At 37.7% G+C, this 26,759-nt stretch overlaps 3 protein-coding genes across 10 annotated transcripts; 2 read left to right on the top strand and 1 right to left on the bottom strand.

The window, feature by feature from the left end:
* Positions 1-2,833: 2,833 nt before the first annotated feature.
* LOC129567511 (maltase A1-like) lies at positions 2,834-5,888 on the top strand. Its single transcript, XM_055444482.1, has 7 exons — positions 2,834-3,547; positions 3,625-3,801; positions 3,884-3,993; positions 4,053-4,266; positions 4,359-4,466; positions 4,543-5,045; positions 5,115-5,888. Exons 1-7 carry the CDS (start codon positions 2,954-2,956, stop codon positions 5,338-5,340), a joined length of 1,932 nt encoding a protein of 643 aa, XP_055300457.1. The 5' UTR covers positions 2,834-2,953; the 3' UTR covers positions 5,341-5,888.
* A 558-nt stretch (positions 5,889-6,446) lies between these two features.
* On the top strand, positions 6,447-21,131 carry LOC129567508 (protein unc-80 homolog). 8 transcript variants are annotated; one of them, XM_055444477.1, is made up of 39 exons: positions 6,448-6,635; positions 7,640-7,806; positions 7,881-8,074; positions 8,156-8,529; positions 8,601-8,650; positions 8,765-8,896; positions 9,019-9,111; positions 9,210-9,388; positions 9,536-9,962; positions 10,030-10,148; positions 10,249-10,961; positions 11,051-11,387; positions 11,465-11,561; positions 11,642-11,816; positions 11,907-12,140; positions 12,226-12,416; positions 12,479-12,839; positions 12,950-13,318; positions 13,388-13,537; positions 13,611-13,725; positions 13,843-14,190; positions 14,270-15,152; positions 15,252-15,467; positions 15,540-15,705; positions 15,830-15,964; positions 16,038-16,231; positions 16,315-16,425; positions 16,496-16,991; positions 17,057-17,205; positions 17,277-17,425; positions 17,504-17,675; positions 17,742-17,977; positions 18,074-18,197; positions 18,280-18,742; positions 18,818-18,880; positions 18,949-19,133; positions 19,268-19,436; positions 19,557-20,221; positions 20,291-21,131. In XM_055444477.1, the coding sequence occupies exons 2-39, from the start codon at positions 7,654-7,656 to the stop codon at positions 20,546-20,548; spliced, it is 9,645 nt and encodes a 3,214-aa protein (XP_055300452.1). In that variant the 5' UTR covers positions 6,448-6,635; positions 7,640-7,653; the 3' UTR covers positions 20,549-21,131. The 8 variants fall into 8 exon arrangements, with proteins under 8 accessions (XP_055300450.1, XP_055300448.1, XP_055300452.1 ...); XM_055444480.1 differs by having other exon boundaries at positions 6,449-6,635; positions 19,557-20,197; XM_055444479.1 differs by having other exon boundaries at positions 6,449-6,635; positions 14,258-15,152; positions 19,557-20,197.
* A 308-nt stretch (positions 21,132-21,439) lies between these two features.
* LOC129567510 (cytochrome P450 4c3) lies at positions 21,440-26,007 on the bottom strand. Its single transcript, XM_055444481.1, has 8 exons — positions 25,422-26,007; positions 23,592-23,707; positions 23,353-23,469; positions 23,052-23,214; positions 22,896-22,965; positions 22,082-22,832; positions 21,852-21,879; positions 21,440-21,708 (listed from the first exon to the last, which is right to left on the bottom strand). The coding sequence occupies exons 1-8, from the start codon at positions 25,624-25,626 to the stop codon at positions 21,542-21,544; spliced, it is 1,617 nt and encodes a 538-aa protein (XP_055300456.1). The 5' UTR covers positions 25,627-26,007; the 3' UTR covers positions 21,440-21,541.
* Between the last annotated feature and the right edge of the window lie 752 nt (positions 26,008-26,759).

Genomic DNA, 26,759 nt, shown 5'->3' with positions numbered 1-26,759 from the left:
AATGATTTGATCAAGGTTGAATTGTGTTATGATTGATGGCGTAAAAATTACTATAAAAATGAATTGCCCATTGTCTATTCAGACATTACTGAAAAGACGAATGAAAATGCAAACAAATAATTGTGAAATTTCATTCAAACAAAAGTGCAACTTTATATGGAGCGAGGGAAAAAATACATTTAGACTAACATAACAAACGTTTGTTGAAAAAGAAAGCGTTTCGAGTAAATTCGATCACACTTGCAACTACCTCATGATTTGTTTGGTTGACAAACATACTTCACGCCGTTTCTTAGATACCGTACGCGAATCGATAGTACGTTTATTAATAAATTGACTGGCCTGTTTATTGAAAATTGTGATAGGTATGAATTCAATTGAATTTAAATTATTCAACAACGACATTTCCAGACCATACAAATGGATTACGTGTTCAAAGGAAAAATCGATAATTTTTCACAGAAAAAATGAAAACAAATAGAAAATGTTGATTAGGATTGGAATGAAAATCAATTGTTAGAAGAGTTAATTTGGCTTCACAAATGTAATTTATGAAACTTTTTATTTCTGCTTGTTTGTTTATTTAACAAAAATTTGCACTTGAAAAAGTGCTATGCAATCAATGAGTGTCCATTGGGGTCATCAATTTATTCCGACGAGCACAAGACCGACCTCGGCAGGTGACAAAACTCATACAAAACTCACATCAAACTCGTATCAACTTCCAAAAAATTGCACCTTCTCAAATACACAAAAAATACATGTCTGAACATGTGAATATAATTTTGTAAACATTTCTAACTGATTAAAAAGCATGGAGGCGACATCCAGAATTTGGCGTTTAGCGCCGGTGTACTTCGTAGTGGAAAAAAAAGTAAAGCTTGCTTGTCACCAATATCAATCACCGTTTATGCGTTATTTCGCCCACTTTATTCACTGGAAATATAAAGTTCTTCAATTTCTAGCAAATTTTACATATGAATTCATAAACATATCGAGAAAACACAATGAATTCATAAACACATCGAGAAAACACAACTTTTTTTGACATAAAAAGCAAAAGCAAAAGCAATATGATTTTTTTCGATTCATCGATTATTTGCAACGCATCTTTTTTTTTCATCGAAAGTCCAACTGAATACGATGTTTTGTATTGATTAGATAATTCTATTTTGATCACAAAACATTTTTTTATTATTTTCTTGAGATGGCAATTGTGCGTGCTTTGATGATAAACAACATAAACGATAGCACAAACACTAATTACGTCAAACGTGATATGGCTGTAGCTCTGATAGATCCCATAATGGATTATGGAAATGTGGTAACATACGGCTGGGGCGCCCATAGCACCCAAAACCAGGTGCACCGTGATCTTGTTGCTGATAACGACAAGATTCGATATATTTACGGATTAAAACGTAATGATCATTTTACTGAATATCGTGAGCGTTTGAGTGGATTGACTCCTGCTCAATGAAGCAGCGGACTTGTCGGCATACTCGTGGATTCAGCATTTCGGTTACGTACAAATAGAGAGCGCAGAGTTTGTGTGTAGTCGATGTAGCTGTGCGCATCGACGCACGCCACTTATACAGTGACTTGCGTCGTCGATATGCTCGGATATATCCGCTGTATGCAAAATGCTGAGATTCTAAACCATCCGAAAACGTATATTTGTCCAGAAATAACATTCAACATTCAAGAGGGGTTCAAAGCATTACGACGCCAATTTGATAACGGTTCAAGTGCACAAACCTTGAAAATTTCTAAGCTGTTTATTGCGTTTATTATGCTGCGTAATAAACGCTGAAATCAATTTAGAAATCTTCAAGGTTTGTGCACTTGAACCATTATCATTTCTGGACAACAGCAACAGCAAGAGAAAAAGTGAAAGAATGTTTTTCTGAATCTGGAATTCTGTGAAATTAACAAGAAACGCCGTTTCTAACGCTGCCGTTTCTGAAGAATATCCGTACAGAAATAGCGTTTGAATGTTTTTCAAAAGCGTGATGGGATAACGCATGGCACAAATGGAAACGTAAAAATAATTTTGCATGAAAAATCAATATTTTCAATTATGGTCATCAAAATCTCTCTTTCTTTCCATGTCAAAAGACACGAACATGATTTTTCATTTTTTACCGCTTCTCTTTGTTCGCTCTATCTTTCTCTCCATCATCGATAGTTGATATTATAATGACAAACAAAATTTTAAGAAAAAGTCTCCATTTGTACAGAATTCGCATTAGAATGGAGACGGCTTTTCAAAGTTTTGTGTGTAATTATAAACTATGTAACTCACTGTATGTTAATTTTTAAATTTGCCCATGATTTCTTTCTATACACTTTTCTTTTGTTGTCCTGCGGTATCGCATCATCCTTCTGGAAAACATTCAAACGCAACATTCGAAGCATCATTTTCACGGAATTTTGATTTGAATATAATGTTCTTTCATTTGTTCTCGCAGAAATTATCTAATTTCTATCGGCGTATCGATTGAACCTACGTGAGAAGTCGCTACGTATTTCGGCTGATATTGCCCTGCAATGACATTCAAACGCAATTTGGCGCTGATTTGATAATGGTTCAAGTGCGAAAGCTTTGAAGATTTCTAAACTGATTTTCGCGTTAATTACGCATAAAGACTATCGAAGTATCGTAAATAGCACATACACTTCGGAGATTGCAAACAATTTACGTCATTAAATCATCCTATGCACTCAACAGGTGTCATGCGATTGGGCCAAATTTAAGTCAGAACTTTGCGTAATGGCTTTCTGCATTCGGTATAAATGGCTAGGCGTGATTTGAAGCAATTCAGTCGTTCCGCTTGTTTTGAGCGAATCAAACATTCAGTATTTGAATAAGGCTCTTTGAAAGAAGGCGATTTATATCCAGTGTTGAACGGCGTAGTGTGTACTCTTATTGCTGAATAATTGAAACGTCAGAATGGCCAAAGTTCTGCCAATTCTCTTGATAGTCGTTTGTGCGATTGTCGGCAAAGTGACTGCAGTCGATGACTGGTGGGAGTACGGTCACTTCTATCAAGTGTATCCACGCTCGTTTCAGGACAGCGACGGCGATGGCATTGGAGACATTAAGGGGATAACCATGAGATTGCCATTTTTGAAGAGCATCAACGTGACTGGCATTTGGTTGTCGCCGATTTTCAAATCGCCAATGAAAGATTTCGGGTATGACATCTCGGATTTTCGAGAAATTCAACCGGAATACGGAACAATGGAAGACTTCGAAGAGCTGCTTGCACGCGGCCGAGAATTAGACATCAAAATCATTTTGGACTTCGTACCGAATCATTGTTCCGATCAGCACGAATGGTTTCAAAGAGCGCTCAACAAAAGTGATCCTGAACACCAAAAATATAAGAACTATTTCATCTGGAACGAGGGCAAACCGGGAAGGGATGGAAAGAAATTGCCGCCAAGCAATTGGCTCAGCATTTTCCGGGGCAGTGCATGGGAATGGGTTGACGATTTACAAGCGTTTTACTTGCATCAATTCTTGGAAGAGCAACCAGATTTGGTAAGATATTGTCAATAAATGTAAACGGCGAGACGTTCATAATCAATTTGTTTTTATTTACTGTTTTTCAACCAAAGAACTTCCGAAATTCAAAAGTTGTAGAAGAGCTGAACGAAGTGTTGCGATTTTGGTTGAGAAAGGGCGTCGATGGCTTTAGAATTGACGCAGTCCCTTTCATTTTTGAAAGCAAAGAAAAAGCTGATGGATACTATGACGATGAACCACGCAGCGGTGAATGTAATGACGATCCATTGGTGAGTGAATTCGGATTTGATAGAATCAATTCGATGAAATAAATAGTTCGAAGATGATATATGATAATTGCTGTTTTCATAGGCCTCGTGCTATTTGAACCATACTGAAACGAAAGACCAAGACGAGACATATGACATGCTCTATCAATGGCGAAGAGTGATGGAAGAGCCCGAATTTGATGGTCACACTCGGTAAGTCCACTGAAAACGGTTTTTGGGAATGAATCAAACTGATTGGGTGCATTCGATAGCATTTTGATGGCAGAAGGATACACGTCGGTGGTAAACACATTGAGATACTACGGTAGAATTGAAAATGGGGAAATTGTGGAAAATGGTACACAGATTCCATTCAACTTCTTGTTGCTGTCAAACACGTGGATGAGCACGGGAACCTACGGATTCATTCAAAACATTCTAGACTGGGTCAACAATCTACCAGAAGGTGCACAGGCCAATTGGGTTGTAAGTTAATCTCTCACCTTTTTGTTGCTTTCTATACATTTCAATCAGAGACTCGTCCCTTTTTATACTATATCGATTTATTTTCGTTCTAGTTGGGAAATCACGACAACAAACGCATTGCTACGAGGTACAAGCCATCACGTACTGACTTGTTCAACATTCTGTTGAAAACTTTGCCCGGAGTTACAGTTACATATTACGTAATTATCTCGTTCATGTTTAAATCCGTTTTAATTATCAATACATAGAATGAAACTAGCAACATTTTAATTCCAGGGCGAGGAAATCGGAATGACGAATGTGTTTGTTTCATGGGAAGATACCGTGGATCCACAAGCAATTCGCACAAGTCGGGAATCTTACGAATGGTTCTCTCGCGATCCCGAGCGTACACCATACCAATGGAACTCATCTACAAACGCTGGATTCAGTTCGGCGAATAAGACATGGCTGCCCATAGCACCGAACTACACTGAATGTAATTTTGCACTGCAATCGCGGCAAGAGCGAAGTTTCTTGAAGAACTTCCGAGATTTGATGTTTTTGAGAAACAACAGTCCCGCAATGAAATATGGTGGATTGCAAATAGTTCCAGTCGATACCGAAGTCATGGTGTACAAGAGATCAATCGCAAAGGATCCCAATGCAGACATTATCGTTGTTATACTAAACTTGGAGGGAAATACGAAGACAATCGACTTGAATGCTCATCTTGATGCTTTGCCGAAAGAAATGACAGTTGCCGTCGCGTCGATTCATTCAGAGGAGTTAGTAAAAGGGTAAATCTACATTTTCAATTGTGTACAACGTACGATTCAATATTTTAATATTGTCTTTCATATTTGCAGACAAACCGTTTATACAAGCGCAGTCAAAGTGACACCGGATGTTGGTATCGTTCTCATTGACAAAAAAACAACTAGTCCCAAACCAAGTTTCAAACCAGATTCCGATTCAGACCATGAAACAGAGGCTGAACCAGTGTCCGCGCCTTCTTTTGTAAATAGAACCAAGAAATTCTTCAGAAACTTAGTCAAAACGGTGAAAAAAATCTTTTCAAAAGTTTGGTTATAAAATAGACCTAGTGAAATGAACCTCTTTAAAAATGTATATATATTACGTCAATAATATATCAAGTGAAACAATGAGCATCACTGTACATAATCGATGAGCAAGTGATATGATACAGTGGGTCATTGACACAACGAGAATTTAGCAAGGTAAAAACGTACGGTTTCACATATACCATATGAATGGTCACTTGTACATACATCTATCGGTAGATACTTATAAATAATTCATTGATGACGTTTTAATGAATCGCAATCAAAATAGATTCGAAAAATACAAAATGCATTTTGAGTTTATTGATCCGAAATCACAAAACTTAGATATTCCAATGGCACGAAAATTGGACTTTTTAAATATTAATTTGAACAGAAAATGTCAACAAAATGCTTCATTGCATAACAAGAAGTAGTAGCAAAGTAATAATTCTATCAAACGGCGTTTTGTCTTTGGTCATTTGAAAATGCAGTTACGTCGCAAAATGTAATAGAAGCAATAAAGTTCAAGCAAATTTACTTCTAACTGGTTGAAGTTTCCCCCTCATTATCGATTCAAAATTAAACTAAGTGAGCAACTAATGGTTTTGATTCAAGTGCATAGCCATTCGACTTATTTATCCTCGTACATTTGTTCGTTATTGACCATCGCAATAAATGTTTCACCATAGATTGTCCCATTTTAGCCATTTCGAATACCGTGTTGCTGGTCACAATTTTCGTAAAGTCGAGAACTAATACACTATTTACAATGATTAAAGACAGAGGAAGAAGCATTCCATAAATTTGCTGGAGTAATATTATGGCGTAAACGAGTTGAAATTTTCCAAACATAAAAATTCCACTCACTTCAATTGATATGAATTTTTTTTTCGATTCAAGCACAATTACTGTTCAAAAGATTTGATTTGAATTTAAAATGTCGTCTTTTGTCAAAATTCCAGCATCCGGTTGGAAAATCATGGAAAATATTATAGTGAACGCAATTCAATCCGGTCAAAACAACAGCAAAGCCGGTTGGAAAATGTGCACATCTCATGGCATACGCATCTTGCAGCATTTACTGTACCAAAATCAAAGCTCAGCCAAAAGATGACGCTTTGCGTGATAGTGCGCAATCTCAATTGCAGCACTCGATGACACTTGGTACATAGTCATTCAAGATGTCTCAATCGATTTTTCCGTAGAACAGTCGAAAAAAGAACGTTTCCGAAAGTGCTAGAGCAAAGCTGACATTAGCTTTCTGTGTATACAATTTTTTCGAAATGCTTGTAAATAGTGAGTGGTGATTGTCCCGAAATTGCGGTAAATTAATTTTTCAACATTTTTCGGATGCAAACAAATAGAAATAAAGTGTTTGTGTGTGATTTTAATTGGATATTGTGATGAATATGAAAATATCAGAATAACATTGCTATCTCTGCATTGCAGTGTTGCCTAGCCCACTTAACGCTTCCGCCCTAAATTTTCAATTACCCTCTTTTAGATTGATTCAATGGATAAAACTTGTTCCGATATTAATTTCAATAGAAAATTGAGTTGAATTGTTATGAAATTATCAAAAAGTATCGTAAAAATGGTGGATTTTACTTTAGGGTGTAGTAAGCTTGTGTGTCATTTGGACTCAAATAATTTCATTTGTTCGCTTGGAATCGGCAAAATTCAATGCAAAATGGCAATTGATGCAACAAAAATAGAAAATTCATTCATTTTCATACAAAAATTCTACATTCGTCTAATTTTCCGCATAAATTGTAAGTTATTAAGTTGCGACGAATGCGAAAAAAAGAAGAAGAAGAAGTCAGACAGGGAAAAAAATAAATATGGAGCATCCCATCGTTGAAGTTGACAGATGAAAGTTCGTCTTGTCATTTTGCTTTTCCGCTGGAAAGATAAACTGTCGCAATTTTTTCCTGGGAAGATTATCTGGAAAATGAGATGTGTCAAAGTTATCCTCTCCGCAGCCCATAAGCACGTGCTGGATGCTGCTTGTTGATAAACAATATGGAATTTTGTACATTGAAATTTGGCAGCGATATCACGTGAGCTTTTCTCCTCAGCCACTGTTTACAAACACACGGAACGTGACATGCGCACTGTATAAATCACAGTCTTCCACTCAGCGCTGTTAAAAGTAAACAGAATACGACGCGACACAGAGACTATGCGGCACAGTAGAAATAGCATAGATTGTTTATTTGATTCAACTCAATCCATATTAACGCCTGAAGTTATACTACACACAATGGACAGCATTATTGTGAATGGTTTTTTTCTTCACCAATATAGAGTGTTTTTCTCAATTGCAGTTAAACCATGAGCCATGAGTGTCTCAAATCAGGAAGAAAAAACTGACAACAACGAGGATGGCTTACAAGATTTGGGAATACCGGTGCCGATACAAACATTCTTATGGGGTCAAATTGCCCCGTTTATTCGTCCAAAATTAGGAAAATTACACGAGGCCGCTTGCATGGTAACAATTTCGATTACGAATTTTGCCTTTGAAATAATCTTTTTTAATCGTTATATTTGTTTTTTATTCTGCAGTTTTGTCAACATGCACCCGGCCATTACGAACTGAAAGAAGCGTGTAAATCAATTGAAAAGGTGCTAGTGCAAAATATCCACTTTGGATTGTCGGTGCCGTTGACACAAGCACTTGAATCGGTTGACCGATGGCGAGTAGTACAAGCAGCACTTCCCCATGTTATGCATTGCGCCGCTGCTTTACTCCACAATCGGTATGTAATTCTCATCAAGCTAACCAAAATGAATTTGTATTTTTCAACTAAAGATCGTTCCTCTTTGTTACACACCCACAGCGTCAAAGATTTGCAAATGCTTGGTCCGGCCGAAACGAAATTGTTGTATACATTGCATTGGATATTGTTGTTTGCATCGGCTGAATGTGCTGACGAAGAAGTCGATGTGAAGAATGAAGCCCGATCCCATTTATTTTCCATTCCGACCATTTCGTTATTTGTTTATTTATTTGCACCAATTGTGCACCATTTGAAAGAATCCGATTTTCAAAATTATCGCCTCGAAAATGGTATCAAACTGTGGCATGGAATGTGGGAATTCACGGCCCCACACGGTGCGCCATGCTTTGCAGCCGCTGTCAAACCAAAAGCGAGGCAACTTTTGAACAGCTTACTCAGTCCACGGGAATCATTGGATGCATATTGCCCGAATCGTGAGTTCAACCATAGAGTTCGGAATGCATTTGAAGAATTTTGATGATATTTATTTCGAATTTCTATTTAGATTCACCAAAAAGTTTGGCCGTTTACGAACTTCAAAAACATGAAGAAGAGGTAAGTGTTTGAGTGCATTTCTTCACTTTTGATCTGTTTGCTTCATTACAAAAGACAAATATATTTCAAGTGATCAACATTATAATAATGACTTATTTCATCAAATTCGTGCAGACTGCTTGGGTTTCATCACCAAAAGATAGCGTTTTCCCAGAAACAATACCCGAAGAAGCGTCTAGCGTGGAAGAAGAACGTGTTGTTATCTTTCGTATACCATATGCAACGTGCAAGCCTTCATTTTATACAGTAAGTAGACAACTTTTGAACAAATTAAACTCTTTGTTGACACAAAATTCACTTATTTTTCATTGTACGAGTTTTTTTTGTTCAATTTAACATTAAATTAATCACTCAATCCGAATTTCAAGGCTGATGCAAGTTTGCTGCAACAAAGTCAGGATAGTATTTTGTCTAAACTCGAGGGCGACCGTTTCAATTTTGATAAAATTCAACGTTTTGCGGTAATAAACTGTTCTTCCTTGGTGCAATTGGCCCAATTTATCAACAAAATTGAAAAATTGTGATGAGAAATGCATGAAAATAACTGATTTGTTTACAGAAAAGCGAGGGTTCTTCGACTGACAGAGATTCGGATGACGAGAGCAGATCGTCGCGTAAGAGAACGAGATACGACACGGTTGCTGCTACATTTCTTGATGTTGCTGTTTTGCGTTGTTTATTCATTTTACATTGGCAGGAGGAGGGTGTTTATTGGTGCTTACATTATATTTACAATAGGTAAGACTATGTACTAGCGTTATGTATTTACTCGTCTGCTCTTACTCACAAGTATTTAACTTTAAAAAAAATAATATATTAGAAAATATTATTTTATTATTTGTTCGGCACATTTAATTAGATATTTAATGAATGGCTTCATTTCAGGCTTCGTAAAATAAGTGAAGAAGTATCTGTGCCAATTTGGCAAACTCGACGACGGTCGAATTCATTGCCTATACCCCAAATCGAAATATCCGTTTACCAGGGGACGAATAGCAATAGTCGTGATAGTCCGAGTGGAAATACATTAAAAGATTTCATTGAAGTTCCTGAACAAGTGATGCAAACTATAACCGATTGCAGTGACAGTTCCGATTCGAAAGGTCAACAACGCTCGGAAAAACCGACAGGAACGATTGAACGGCGTGCAAATAGTGAACGAAAGCGAAATGTTAAAATAGCCAGTTTCAAATCGCTCATTGAATCGAAAATATTTTCGAAATCCGAAAAGGAATTAGAACGAATCGGCCTGTCCAAGAAACCGACCGCAACTGATACAACATCGTGTATTTCACAAGATGAAACTGATGCAGTAAGTGAAAAATCAAACAATTTTGATTAAGAAATGCTAATTAAAATAAGAATTTCAATCATTTCAGGATCAATTATTGGGCAATACATTACAAAATGATAAAAAGATGCTTTCACGATCAGCATCGGTGATATCAACTAGAACTGTAACGAATTTAGTTAAAGGCAAAAGCATGCCAAGCTTGACGTGAGTTTATTCCACCAGTGGTGGCACTCTATTCACTACTCGCATCAGGACAATGAATTTTATTAATCTTCTTGATTTCCAATCAATTTCCATCATTTAGTTGTCCATTTGTCGAGAACTCCACTGTAATTCGAAGCTCGCAGTCATCTGGGCCGCGTACATCGTTCTATTCGAAAAATCCAATAATTACTGTAACCGAGCATACGCCGGTGCCGTCACCAGAATATATGCGCCGTCAAGGTTCATACGATTCTCAATTGGAAATCATCAGTCAATCGGGTAGCCAAATTGGATTTCGACCGCATATGTTGCGATCGCACACAGATTCGCACATCGATTACAGTGGTGCTGATGAGTCCGAAGCACCTGGATCAGCGTTTTATATAACGCGCGAAGGATCAATCAACTACGAAGTGGTTTTGCTAGCTGTTTACATGGTATTCAAACGAGAATCCAACGTTTGTTCGCTACGTGTTTTGGAAACTGGTTTGAATATCACCGAAGTGTTGCTAGATTTAGGCGTTATCAAAACAAGTGAACACGCTCACCATTTGATAATGGGAATCATCAAACGAACCTGGTTGCACTTGGGCTGCCCGCATGGCTGCAACGAAGGTATTCGCGGTCCACCGGCCGAATTCTTGCGCACACAATGTCAATCGATTTTATCTCGAATGCTCCGGCAAGAGCCATCGAACACACGACAATATCTACGAAAAATGGTCAAAACCTCTAAACTACATGAGCTCGTTGAATTTTTTCACGCATTTGTTGGTTTTTGCGTCGATCCGTCTTCACTTCTTTCGCCACTGAGTAAGTTTAAATTTTCCAAAAGAATTCTTGGTTTTTTTCTCCCAAAACTTTGAATGTTCGGAATTCAATGGATTCGTTCTTGTCCACAGGTCACAAGCGGCATTCAGCATTTAAAACACTTAATCCAGACATAAACAATATGGCAAATAATTATGCAACAAATTTTGGCGGTGGCCCAAATAATGGGACTGAAGCACAAGTAATTGGTGCCATCTTCAAATCATTAGTCACACGATGTGTTCAATCGTTTAAGGAATTAAAATGTCAAGAGCAAATAGCACTGTATTCGGATGTTAGACAATTAATAACGTATATAAAGAATGCACATGGCGGAACATTTCGACGTGTTGCGCTGAGTGGATCAATTGACGTAACACCAAAACCGCACAAAAAAGCATACGATTTACAAACCACTCGTGTCATCAGGTATGACTAAAGTCGTTCATTTTTGCGGTTAAAACACCTTATTCAAACTAAAAACTTGTTTATTCTTTTATCGACAGGCACATTCAACACAGCGATGCATCGTCTTACCAGCAGGATGATAAATTCCAACGGAAATTGTTCTTCAAAAAGCGTAGCATGTCTTCAGCATGTGCGGTAAGATTCACATTTCAATTTCCGGATTAAGATTCTTTATGTTTAACAATTAGATGTTCAAATCCCATTGTTCGTCGCAGAGTTTACTCGAAACAGAGGGTCCAGAAGATCAAGTGTGCGAAAATCAAAGTCCAATTTCAAATATAACCCGGCGAACAGTTTCAAATCATCCGACGCTGACTCCGAAACACAGCGAACGGGCATTCTTTCCAGACACACTTCAGCGATCGGATCGGAATTCTGTTGGTCGTTTAGGTGAAATCGGTTGGATAAATATAATTATTTTCATATAATAAAACGAAATAATAACCACATTTTTAACGTTTCAACCTATACTGTTTTTAGTTCGTTGGTTCCGTGGTTCATCGAAAGATGCATCGGCTGATTTGGAGTCCGGTGTGTTTGGATCGCATTTGGCAGCATCAATCCTTCGCCATGGTTCATTCAAAAGCAGACGAGGCGATGGAATCGGTCGATCCTTGCAACGTGTCCGAAGACGTGTTGAACGGCGTCTGAACCGAATTGGTTTGGGAAAAGGGAAGAAAGTCGTTGGTGGCGTTGAAGAAGCCACCGGAAGCTGTAAGTCAAAATTCAACAGAACAGTTCATTCAACTCCGAAATTTTGGCATCATCGAATACGTTTTTCTGAAATCCACTTGTTTAGGCTTCAGCCGAAGGTCATCGTTCGACTATGGCGAAGGCTCTAAGGAATCCGAAATTGTTGTTCTGAAAGAGCGTCGTTTGATTCCAATGAAACCAGTGCGAGAAGGAATGCAACGATTCAATTTTCTACTTGAAGTGTGTGTGCCTGGCACTGTTCCAGATCCACAATTGATTGGTGCTATTATGGATTTGGTAAGAAAATTACAAATGAAAACGCGAATGAAATAAACTAACGAAACTTCATTTCAATGCAGCCAAACGCACCGATAGTAACGCGAGCGGCTCTTCTGTTAGAATGTGCACACTACGTGCAAAAAGCCAATAGCAATCAATGGGCATCATGGATAAAACAGAATTTAATTTCATTTCGACCATCTGGTCCGAATATCGCATCACGAATACCCTCCGCTTCCAGCTCACAGCGACGTACGCACATTCTGCAACGAGCGGCTGGCAAAATGTTCTATCAATGGGGCGAAGTGATTGGCATGCGGTTAGAGGAGATGCTGATGAGAGAAAAACAAAATCATGATAAAATTGAGGCAACTCTCAACGATCCGGATAAACAAAACGAACTCGTTCAACAGGATGAAGAGGAAGACTTTTTGGATGAAGGTAGCTTAATATATATATTTTTGCTATAGCAAAAAAAAACCTACAGTTTTAGACAATTTGTCAGATTTTTTGTTTATTGAAACAAATTCTTCGTTCAAATAAAATTCTAGCATCAGTGAACCCGAATGGCGGTAGTTGTCCACCAGCGTTGCAATTGATTGCATGCCTTGTTTTATATGAAATCACTGCATTTTTACGTGAAACCTACCGAACGTTGCCGAAAACATCGAAAATGTCGACCAAAGAAAAGGCAGCACCATGGGAAAAGATTTATCGTGAAGCGAACCGTCGCTGGTCGATGGCTCTCAGCTCAATGGGTCATTCACAGACGTCGGCACAAAGCCTACAAAGCATCGCTGGCGGAGATAATGAACGGAAAATTTCGTTTGTTCTACACGAGCCTGATAATGAATCCGAAAATAGCAGCAATACAACGGTCACAATGCAAGGCGAGGAAACGAACAATGCACCGCAGCCAAGTGAGTACAATGAATATTGTTATTTATTCGGAAGGGATAATTTTGAAAACAAAAACATTTATATTTCAGGCATTCAACAAAGACGACCATTAGCAAACGTTAGGCCATTTTTACTGCGTCGTGGCACACAAGCCCAAGCTCCACAAGGAGGTTCATTTAAACGACGATCTTTGAAATTACGGCGAGGAACGAAAGAAGGCAAAGATCTGGAAAGTGATTGTAAGGCAACCATTCTTGCTTTTCCCCTAAATTATTTTATATTTGAATAAATCTCAAAAAGTCTCGTTTATAGTACGGAGAACCGATTCAATTCAATCCCGTCGAAAAGTTTCGTCGATATCCGATCGAAGTGATACATCTGAACCAGGTGCGGCAAGCGGTGGTGAGGAGTCACCAGGAATATTGAGGTATGGTTGATTGATAAAATCTTTGCCAGAGTCTTTAATTCAAAAAGCTTTTGGTTTCGTTAAAAAAAATTTTTTTTAATGAAGTGATGAACTCATCTCCAATAATTTCCCACACAGTGATGAACCGCCACCCGAATCACCGTGCGACTCAAATGAAACTGATGAAACGGGAAAGATGATTCCATGGATAAAACCGATAGTCAGAATGATGAACTCATTCCATTATTATTGTTCACATCAAAATTATTGTCATCCCTATTGCTATCGCCGTCATATTCGTGCTTCGTCCCGGCTAATCAAAGCCGTGCGAAAAGTGTATGGCGATCAATTTGGCGTTGAAGAACCACAGCAAGAATTCCTTCCCGACAACACCAAAACTACAGGGCGAAAAGAACGTCGAAATCGAAAAGTGTCCGATCAAAATAATTCACAAACATCACTGCGACACAAGGAAACTCTGGCCAAGTAATTCCCATCTCTTTGGATTTTTTATGACTCATTGAAACTGTTCCCAAACTTAATTCATTCGAAGTATAATTTTCAGCGTATTGGGCGTCGGTGACAAAACAACGGAGAAAAAACGCGAAGAAAATTCACCCATTTTGAAGTACATCAAAAATCACGTTCGTGAAATATTCCATGTCCCTATGGCGATTATGATCAAGAGTGCGGTGGTTTTAACAGAAGATTCATTTATCGAAGTGATACCAGCTGCATGGGAGTTGTTGTTGGAGAAAAACCCAGAGATATCAACATCGGCAGCTGCCTTATTCATAATTGGATCGGTTCGAGCTCCAAATTTTGCGTCGGAAATAATGCAACGTGCATTGAAGCACAAAGACCCTGACATTCGGATTCAAGCAATTTTACGGTATCAAGTGTTGTGGAAGAGCCGATTCCAAGTATGGCCACGAATGGAAGAAGGTGCCCATGTTTCGTTCAAAGTGCCACCGCCCGGAATCGAATTCACATTGCCATCGCCAAAAATCGGAATAGAAAGTTTACCCGTTGTCGATCCACCGTGGTGTCCACGCTATCAAAACAAAGATATGGAAGTTCAACTAAATCAGGAACGGCATCGTTCATTTGTAACAGCAACCAAAACGCGAAAAAAGCAACAAGCCGAAGCCATTCATTATGCAATTAAACAACAAGAAGACAAACAACGTGCTGAACGCGAGAGTTTTCTTTTGACAACCATTCCGATTACACAGCAAGCATCACATGCACCCGGCTTAGATCACTCAGGAGAAGATCACAATGAAATTGAGGATGAAGTTGAAACGGGTCGCATACCGGCACATTTGCACGCGGCTCACTCATTATTTCCATCCGTTCTGTGTTCATCGGTTATGCAAATTGTCGCTTGCTTAGATGATGCGGCCGTTAATTCGGAAGGCGTTTCGGTCTGTGGCATCGCCTATCAGGTACTATTTTGATTTTCAATGAGAGAAATTTAATTCTCACTCGAAACGTTTCATAAATCAGTCTTTACTAATTTATTTATGGAAAATTTTACTTTTCAGGTCATTTGGGTTTGTTTAGTCGAAGACTCGGCACTTTTTTTACGATATGTTCTGGAGCGCCTAACACGCGATCGACAAGATCAAATGTTCAAATTGCTGCGACATTTGATTCGATTCGTACCCCGTTTACCACAACAAGCTGCATTCGCACTTTACAATTATATCATAGGATACGTTATGTTTTACGTTCGATCGTCTCATGAATCTAGCCAACAGGTACTTTTCAAATCATTTTCATGAAAATACATACACGTTGAATACATTTTTTCATAATCGGTACATTTTCAGTTGGTTGGTGCAGCTCTTTCGGTTCTATGGATGGTAGTGCACAGTGTTCATGGAATTATGTTCAAAGATTTGAAACAAATTCTACGAAAAGAACAGTGTGATGCTTCCATTTTGCTAACGGCAAATGTTCCATCGGCCAAAAAGATCGTCGTTCACGGACCTGACGGTAATTTTAGCATCGATCTATTCTAATTTAAGAGAATTATGGAATAATTTTAACTTTTGGAAAAAAAATGAATGAAAAAAACTCTGAATAAAATTAATGAATGTCTTCTTTTGAAACCACATAGATGAAGGCGGTATTCCATCCCAATTCCCAGTACAAGAAGAAACTCAATTTCTACAGTTGCTCCGCGAATCGTTGGATTTCTTCAGCATTGAAGAGAAGTTTCATGGTCAACACGTTTTAATTGATTACAAAACACGTAAAATTTCTCTTCATATTCTCGTTAGATTGTCGATTGTAATAAAAATGAATATTTCTTATTGAAAATGTAGAGAAAATCTTGAATCCAAATTGGTACGTACGCGATTTGTACTTCTTCAAAAGATCGCAATATCCTCAGCTGCGTTTAGTGGAGATGCCGTCGCAGGAAGCGTTCAATGCGCTTCAGAAACAAGAATTAGTGAAAAAATTCGTCGAAATCGGAAAGGTTCATTTGACGTGGGCCATTTTGAAGAACGTTGACATGGTGAGGATTATTTTGCATTTTTGAATTTTTTCAAAATAAACAAAAGGAATTATTTGTTTAACTTTCATTATCTCTTAAATTAGGTGGTGCAACGAGTCGTATTCTTGCACGAAGAATTGATGAAGTTGCCATTTTTCCCTCGAAAAGCGCTTGAGTCGGATTTGGATCTCTATCAAGGCGGAGAATTGGGAAAAGTAAATACAAATAATTCGAATTGGAATAAGAGTACTGCAATTAACCTCATTTTAAATTGTTTGTCCACAGGAATTATTAGGTTTAGATGTACTGCACAAATTCATGTGGGTTCGTTTAATTGCCCGAATGTTTGAGGCAATGGCTGGAAATTTTGCCTATTCCGGTGACATTCACTTGTTTTTGAATGTACTTTCTGGTGCTGCAATTCTTCATTCCGAAGACGCATGCATAATGCGATACGTAATGGCCACATTCATCAATGCCGCCTTCAATTTCAAAAATATTTTCTCCACAAATGGATACTTTCTCATAATGCCCACTTTGTTACAAGTCTATTCATTCCATCAAACCAACAAACTTGTAACCACAACCATTGAGTACGCCGTTAAACAATTCTATTTACTGAATCGAAAGCCATTCATCATGCAAATGTTTGGAGCTGTATCAGCTATTTTGGACACCGATGAAGAAGGTGTTTATGGCGACGCATCGAAAGTACAATCAAGTTGCCTTTTTAATCTTCTGTTGAGCTTGGAAACACCGTCACCAGACCCTTTAAATATTGGTAAGGATGAGAAAACACATTTATCGTCGCAAATCACTCAACTTTTTTATGAATAATCTTTTTAGCTGAATTGATAAAAGAACCAACACCATTAAAAGCCATCGATTTCTGCTATCATGACGAAGACGAAATGGTCACTGTGCTTGACTGTATCACACTCTGCGTCATGGTAGTTTCATATTCAGCAGAAAACACACGTGGATACCAAATGCTTGTAAGATTTACATCAAACCAATTTTCGTGCTTTTCAATCGAAATAATAACACTAAATTGTCTCATTTTCAGATAATTTTGGAAGCGATTCTGCCGTGTTACATGCAACAAATACAATCAACGTGTTATATCCAATCCGAAAGCAAAACTGAAAGGGAAATTATTCTTCAATTAGCTGTCGCTGTTCGAACTATGGTTCACAATAGCGAAGGATTAGCCAAGTGAGAATAATTTCTATCGAAAGAATCATTTATTGAGAAATGTCGAATGAATGATAATTTTAAATTTTCATTCCGTAGGAGCTATAATGGACCATATAGGAATAGTCCAGAGCACAAAGGATCAAGTCAACGAAACTGCAGCAGAGGACCACCAGTTTCGCCGGGCTTAGATTTTGAAGATGAATCACATTCGAAGTATGTCAGCGATGTTGGAAGAAACAAAAACTACGAGACACCAGAAGATTCAGAAGTAAGTGCTAACCATCTATGGCATTTGGTTGAAAATATGGAAATTAATCCATTATGAAAATTTCAGGCAATTCGAACGAATTTTCGACGAGCAAGGGACGTACTTTTGTCAGTTGTCGGTGAATTTATAAGTAGATCGTCAACCCGTTTAACCGAATTAGCGAAGAAGCAATCGTTGAATGATACGAAAAACGTTGAGCTACTCGATGTAAAATGCCACATTCGCTTAGCGGATATTGCTCATTCACTGCTGAAAGTGTCGCCATACGATCCAGACACAATGGCTTGCAGGGGATTACAAAGGTTGTGGAAATATACAGGAAAACTATTAGCCGTTTTTCAATCTTTCGTTCCAATATTTTAAGAAAAACGTATTTCAAATGAATTTGATTGTTTTAGGTACATGCAATTCATACTCCCTCGTGCTGAATGGGCAAATGATGCGCTAAAAGCGGCTCTGGTACAAATTTTACGTCGATTGGACAAAGTATTTTTGAAAATTTCGAAAAAACCATCAATTCGAGTAAGCAACACCCCTGGAAATGATTGAGTTGAAATTTGAATTTGAATAAAACGTGTGTCATTGAAATGATTTTCCCTTGTAGCGAAACACGGACTGGGAAGCAGCGGCTGGATTGTTGAAAGGAATCCATGAGACAATCGTTCGTCATCCATATGTGTTGCACTGGCAACAGATCAAAACTCTGTTTAGTACGGTGCAAAATTTGATAGTAAACGAGCCGGGTTCAACAACGGAAGGAGTGTCCAGTGGTGCTGGAAACGCAGTTGTCAGCCAAAATCCGCCTCCATTCTTCTGTTCAACCGTTGTCCGTTTGATTGCATTGCAGTTAATTAGCCCGGTACAGGTTCATTCATTGGAGCACATTTGCGGTGGAAGCTCGGAATTTGCAACACAAGAGAAAGCCGAAGGATTTCTACTTCATCTATTGATGCCGTTATGCCTGAAAGTGTGCAGCGGTCGTGGTGTTTCGGACGTCGGCCTGCTCAGGCAAACTGACATATCTTTTCTAGTGGCGGCCACATTGAACGCAATGAGCCCACTTGCCGGTAGGACAGGTCAAGTTGGTACGGCAGTTAACAGAACAGTTGGTGATCTAAGAGCTGGTTCATTAACCTTTACAGGTAGCCGAGATGCCAAACGGCCAGCACGAATCAGTGGAAGTTTATACCAGGCCGGATTTCTATGTATGCAATTTGCACGGTTGATGTGAAAATAGTGGCAAACAATTCTAATTTTGCAATCTTTCTTATAGCGCTTCGCATCCTGTGCATTTGTTTTGAGCAACGCCTTGGACAGGAATGGCCGCGAATCGTTCGGGTTATGCGTGATTTGGGCCGGCGAAATGAAGCCGCACCGGAATTATGGAGTTTCTTGGAATTTGTTGTAACACATCGAACACCATTGTATATTTGTTTAATGCCATTTATTTTGCACAAGGTTTGTTTACTTTTCAGAACGGCGATGGGCATGCAACATAGTCTTTTCGTAGCGATTTTCTCCTCACGCATTGAGCTCATATGAACTAATTAATACGCGTTTGTTGCCAAATTCTACTCTAATTTTCCATTTAGATCTCCCAGCCACCGATCGGTGATCACGAGCGTCACATGCAACACCTGATTCGTGAACGAATGAAAGGAATGCCCGAACCGAATATGATAAAATCACGAGGAGCACTACTGCTTGAATTGGCCCGCGAATTGCGCGAGCTCAGAGAAGAATTAGAAGAACGTAGATATGGTTTGTAGTTTCATTCATTTAGTTTAGGTTCAAAAGAGAAACGAATCCATTTATGTGTTTAGAATTTAGTGAGAGTAAAATAAATCAAAGTCAATCATTCATCCCATTACAATTAACTAGAAAAAGAGCCCGAACCATCAAAACGTGAAGTATCACAAATTCCTCCGCCATCTGAACCACCGAAGCATCAACAACGACCCTCGCTGATCTCATTGTTTACTGGGCAGCATTCCACATCGCATCTATCATCCCTCTATCACATCGATTCACGACCCGTAGCCGCACTATGCACCCAATTAACGCAAAACACCCTTCATCCACCACGAAATGAGTCGCTGTCGAGTAGTTCGACAGCGACTAAAGAGGCCATTAGCGAAGGTCAAAGTTCAGAAGCAATAACTTTAAACCCGGCCAATGCAGGAAATGGATCATCGACCGTGTTAGGTGGTTCCTCAATTGGTAGCATATCGGAGGCGGTGACAACAGTTCCTCATCTAACACACTCAATGTCATTGCAACAGCAAAACTCATGGAAAATGCAACCGCCACGATTGCGTTTTGTTTCATCGGTTGAGTTTAAACATTCGGTTGAGTTTAAACATTCATCGGGCGAAACGTCAACAACCCCATTGTCGCCGGAAAGTCCGGTCGAATATAGTTCCGGTGAAAATAATAAACCGTCACGTTTACAACGGTCGAAAGCAAGCAGTCGCAAAACGTTCCGTAGTCGACGCGGACGAAATCCACCGGCAGTTCAAGAGGTATGTTCGAATTGCATCGAAGAGGTATGCGAGTTGAATCAGAGAAAAATTGTTCAGTATTTTTGAAAGGAAAAAAATCTCTTTTTGTTCCAGAATGTTTCGCATTCATCGGACCAATCAGAGATTCAACCGCCGAAATCAATTTCCGTTGCCGCTGATTTGTCATGGGATTCGGTGTCGCAAACATCATCGACCTCCGGTTATCGAGATAACAATAGTCTACAAACAGGCCTACTCTCACCTGACAGCTCACTCACCTATGGCATCCCACACAATATGACACGCTCACTATCGCAACACTCACTGTTGATGCTATTTGAGACGCAAGACGAAGAAGACACCCTGATCTAAACACCACACTATCCGTCTCACAAACATCATAAAGAAAGAGAGAGAGAGAGAGACACAGGATTTTTTTCTAAAAAAGCACAAAAACCACACCTAGAAAGGAACAACATCTTTTTTAAAATCCAATTAAAAAAAAAAAACAAAACAAAACAACAAATTTGTATTGAAATGTTAACATTAGCTGTAGCCTAAGCACAAAAAACAACAACAACAAATAATTAACACTATTATTACTATTATTACATATAGAGAGAAAAAAACAAATGATAAACAAATAATTTTATTGACGAAAGGCTATATAGAAATAGTGATCGTTCGTGTGCTGTTGTTAGCTGTTGAATTTCTAATATCGTTAACCGTTAGATTGTGTGAATGATAATAACAAAAAATGAATAAAAAATGAAAGGAAAAAATTACTAATAAAAAAAACAACAACCAGAAACAGAACATTTTATGCGATAGAAACACATCGTAACATGTTAGAGAGACAATTAGATTTAAATGCATCTACAATAACTACGTTAGATTGAAAGAATAAAAAAAAATTATAAACAACAACAAAAAACATTCAACCAACAACAACAAGACAAAAAAATGTATGAGTCTATTATTATTTATTACTACCAATGATTTTATCGATCATTTTATGCTTCAATCGAAAAGAAAAATAGAGAAAAACATTTTTTAGTCGATTGAATTTTTCGAATTGAACGCCACCAACAAAAAAAAACACACAGAATGAAAAGGAATATTAGCAAATAAAAATTGACAAACGAATTGTTGCTTACATCGTTTTTAATCATATGCATTTTGTTTCATTTCCATCCGGGGAAATTTCCCTTTCTTTTTCACATCAGGCTATTGAAAATTCCGCAGAGATGAAATAAAAGACCAATTTTAGGTAATTCACTTAAACATTACTTCATTATGCTAAAAGATATGCCGATTTTATTCGAACTTTCTTTTAATTGAACCCTATAAATCTATGAGCGTTTCTTAATCTCGTTTTGTAATCTTTACTCTCAAGCCGTCTTTTGGCCGCAAAATCAATTCACCCAACAACGTTAAATCTTCACGTCTGTCAAGCGCTTCGACTTTGTAGTTCCTTAAAACGGCCGATATCACCGATTTTTCTTCTAGAAGAGCGAATTTTTGACCAATGCCTATGGAAATGGAAAGAAAATGGAAATTAAGTTAAGCGTCGAATTGGTTTGAAGTTCGAAAAAAGAGCTAGCTAATTGAAAAACAATCAAGGAAATGGTATCTTCAGCTATTATTCAAAATTCAAACAAATAGTAAAACTTACAGTTTCTCGGTCCTGCACTGAATGGAATCTGAATAAAATTCGTGATAAAAATCAAAAATAATTTGTCATTATTCTAGTACAATTAAGTCAATGTGTTGTTACATATAACGAATAGTGTCAAATCGGCAAATATCATTTTGAGGATCTACAGTAATTAATAATCTTTAATCATCGTTTTATTTTATTTTCAAATTAAAATAAATATAGTTTAATAAAAAATTTTAACTTACGTAAGCATACGGATGACGACCGGCACTGTTTTCGGGCAAGAAGTTGTTCGGATTGAATCTTTCTGGATTTGGGAAGACTTTTGGGTCGCGATGAAGAACATAGGTGGAAACTAGTGCCATGGTTCCGGCAGGAATGAGATACTCACCAATTTGAACATCTTCATGTAAATGTCGTCCAAGTAATGGCACTGATGGATAAAGTCGCAATGAATCTTTGATTGCACATTCCAAATATTTCATATCGTTCAATTCTTTCATCGTTGGCGGTCGGGTACGATCTCCATCGAAGATTGTATCAAGCTCCTCAACAACTCTATCTTGAATCTCTGGACTGGTACCCAATAAGAAAAGTGTCCAGCAAATTGAAGCCGATGTTGTATCATGACCTTCAAACATAAATGTATCAACTTCCTCACGAATATCTTCATCCGACAATTCCTTTCCATTTTGTGATGCTTCGATTAATAGATCCAAGAAGGCCAATCGTTTCTTGCGTGGAAAATCAACAAATTCATATTTACTGTCATCGATTTCTTCTTGCAAATTCAAATTTTTAACGCTAGCACTATTGTTATTATTATTATTGTTTTGGTCAGCAATTTCGGCTTTACGCTCTTTGATCACGCGATTTGAGAAGCCATGCAAAGTTTTGATACAATTTTGATGATCTTGATACAATTTTGTCATACGGAACAAAAACTCCGGATGATACCACACTTTGACTTGACGAGTTTGAACGATTTCACCGATTCTAAAAAAAAATTCGATAAGTAATGGATTTTGTTAATCGAACGAGAATTTTTTTTAAATTTACTTGTAAACCGCTTTCACGTATTCCGAATCATCGTTGCTTTGTGCGTCGATGCTTTGTCCCATGGCCGTTTCTAAATAAAATAAATCACATTTCCGAAGAAATCCGTTGTATGAATAAGCTTGAATCATTTGTCATATTGATAATAATGAAACGCACCACAAATGATATCCAACGTACACAAGGTGACGTATTTGAATAAGTTAAAGCCTTCCTCTTTGTCGACTTCTTTCTGCAATTTGGTGACTAAAACGGCACTTTGCTCTTGGAACACGTCAATGAAGTCCTCCAAGATTTTGAAGTGAAATGTTGGTGTTAAAATCTAAATTGAAACAAATAATTTGAATGTGATTGATATACTACAACACATGATACGTTTTCATCGCGTTTCGATTCGGTAAAAATCGTCAATCTTAAGCGTTTGCTTTTGATCGTCATTAATCGCATTCAGTGAACGTACCTTTCGTCGTGCATGCCATTTTTTGCCACGCGATGTCAGAAGACCTGTTCCCAGCCAAGGATGCAAAAAGTCGTAATCTTGACTTTTGTCAATGTGTTTCGGACTGGACATGATAACCTATAAAAAACAAAATAATAGATTAGCCACGCTTGTATGCTATCATCCGAAATTATTCAACTTAACTAATTAGTTACAGTTCGTTTGAACTGAAATGGAAGAAAAAACTTAATAAAAAATACCTCAACTTTAGATGCTTCCATGAGATAAACATAAGGATCGTATGCCAACCAAGCACGACAGATTCCAACATCACGGCCCCAGAAATTCTTAACACCGCACATTCTTGCGAATAACTCTGTGAAGGAAAGAAGAAAAAACACAATCGATTAATAGACAATCGATTTAGATCATTACATCATGTCACTTTCACGGGTCTTTGTATCCATTCATTTCAATCATTCGCATGTTTGTTTCACGGTTAAAGCGCCTTACTGCCATTATTTATGACCGATCATTATTATTTTTATCATTTCCGACATCTAACTGGTTATTCAAACATCATAAACCATAAAAAAAATTCGGTGTGTTACTTTACCGAAATCCATCGCCGAACATGAATGTTCGAACACGAAGAGAAAAAGAACATCGTATAAGCATAAATTATTAATTGAACTTTGATTTAAAACAGGTTGAGTGAACTGATAAACGACATTCGGTAAATTTTCCGTTTCGCTAGTCATTAGAGGACGCATGCTGCATGTGAACATTTTTATGTAGTGTATAATCGCTGTCTTCTGATTGAATGTTCGACTATTTTTATATTAGATTAATGAATATTTATAGAAACATAAACACGATGAAATGGTAACTGAATACCCTTTGATGAAGAAGAAGGATGCGTCTTTATGCAGAAATTCTGAATTTAGCCATTTTTTGTTGCCACTGAACGACGAAAAGAAATTCCAACACATTTTGATGTATACCGGTTAGACGATCCATTCATTTCACATCAAAATCCTTAATTTATTCCTGAAGACGAGAATTGTTCGGTAATCAAGATTTTAGTCGCAACTAGAACCTGCGACAGCCGGAACCTAATTTGAATTCATCTCTTTCATTGTTCAAATACCACGGTATCAATGTGTGAAACGAAGAACTTGATTTTATGCAAATTGTGGGAATTTCTTTGACTCTTTTCGGAATTTGCGTGTTTTTTCGGTTTTCTAATGTGATCATTCTATGATCAATGAATTGAAGCGAATGGCATTTACAGTTTGGCCCATTAAATTTTTGGATTTGCGTAATGCTTTTTATATTCGCAAACCTATCCCAAACGTCCCAAAGTTCTTTTCGAACACGTTTGAGCAATTTTTCGCGAGATTTTGACAACGTAAAGGTTAGACACGATTAGATGTATATTCTGAATTCAAATAATCTAATTTTAGATATTCTTGTGGTCTAAAGTAGTGAAGTGATTTTTTTTTTGACCAAAATCTTGTTTTTTCTCGATGAAAATCGCAATAGTCGTCAATTTAACGAAATAACAAAATCAAATATACGAGAAAAAAAACATAATTCTTTGGAATTTGTATGATTTATATTGTGCGTCCGTGGAATTATGTCCGGGAGCCCAAAAAATGGTTAAATTTCACAAACAATTTTGATTGTTCGATCTAAATTTGTTTTAATCCATTAAAAGTGTATACGTTTCAATTATAGATAATTAGCCGATTTTCACTGTTTTATCACTGTGGAACTACTTGTTTGCGAATCTCCTTGAACTTTAATACAATAATGTTAATACATACACCGAATGACCCATCACAATTATATGCCATAAATTAACTTGATTGAAGAATGTTAACCGCACATATATAAATTAGCACATATCACTTGTGCGCACATCGTCTCATCCAATAAAAATTAGTTTGGCATCAGTTGTCGCATTGTTTCTTTTTTAATCGCGCAATACACTTTACAAAACACAATAAAATCGCAAATTTTATTTTTTCATCCAAATTGGACTGGGTCATTTCATTTGAATTGGTTGAGGAACGATTATAATTTACCGTCGAATCCAGTTGAAACTTCCAACATATTTCCAATGATGGGCAACGGTACTGGTCCAGGCACTTTTCCAATGAGGCTCTCAATGCGCCGCCGTCGAAGTTTAAATGCAACGAAGTAAGTGGTCAATAAAACCAATAACACCGTCGTTACCGGTGAAAAATATGTGAATATTGAAAGAGCCCGCTGCAAAATTACACTCTTCATTTTTATAAATTATTTAATTTCGTTTCTTTTCAGGTTTGTTTTTTTTTTTGTTCCGCAGTTTGTATTTTTATCCTTTCAACTCTGCTCTGTGAACTTCGTTAACTTTTCTACGTATTTGAATCGTTGCGTTCTTTTTTAAGCCAAATTATAACTATAAAAAAACTGGCTGCATTAAATCTGTCTTGTTGTATCGTGTGAATAAAACATCGACAATTGTCACGATAAGAGCTCGATGCACTATGTGTTTTAAACCAAGATCTCTGTGAGAGATGATAAAAAGCAAATTATAGGGCAACCCTTTTGGCAAAGAAAAAACTGCTGTGGAATTTAGTCGGTCTCGATTTTCAAGCGTCTATTCTGATCAATTGTTGCGACGCGACTAAATTTTGATAGCATATCGATGCTTTGAGATGATCTAGGTTCCATACTCGATCTTGAATATATATGCTCTCCTATTTACCTCGCACCGTCTTTTTTCCTTCTCTTATTTCACATCGCTCGCTTGTTGATTATTAATCAACCAACAGAGAGGTGCTAAAGCTAGGTGCCTCGCAAGCCGCGCTCCCAATACCAAAACTCACACATACACTCAAAGGCCGTCTCCGAAAAGTTTTTGTTCCGAATTGTTTTTTTTTTCTCTTCTTGTTCAAAAACAAACGAGCCCGCACACACAACCACGTAATCTTAATCATAAGCTAGCTACGAGCTGATTGCGTACATTGAATAGCAACCAAATGATCGGAAGAGACATTATGCGACTGGAGAGAAATCAAAGGAGAAAAAAACTATAATTTGACTGTTTGAAACAGTCTGTTCCTGTCTCCCCAGTAGTTCTTTTTTTTCACCGTTTGCAGACTTTTCGTATACATGTATTGAGTCAAGTTCAGTGTGATATTGAAAATTATGTACAGCGTTCGTATCATACATGATTGGCTATTGCTAGCCAGTATATGTATACAGCAATCTGTCGCTGCTTAAGCGAAAGATGAACGGTGGTACGAACAGAAAAACCAAAGTGAAGGATGGAGAAGAAATAATTCAATATACATAAATTATCGGAACGGCGGTACACAGTTTTTTTCTCTTTCGATTTTTAACCGTTGACAACATATCCGATCAACGATTTTCAGCGT

Source organism: Sitodiplosis mosellana, unplaced genomic scaffold, assembly GCF_009176505.1.
Source record: "Sitodiplosis mosellana isolate CC-2019 unplaced genomic scaffold, AAFC_SMos_1.0 Smas_scaffold_11, whole genome shotgun sequence".
In the NCBI taxonomy this organism is placed as follows: domain Eukaryota; kingdom Metazoa; phylum Arthropoda; class Insecta; order Diptera; family Cecidomyiidae; genus Sitodiplosis; species Sitodiplosis mosellana.
Note: the sequence above shows the minus strand (reverse complement) of the source record. Positions and strands in the feature narration are given on the sequence as shown.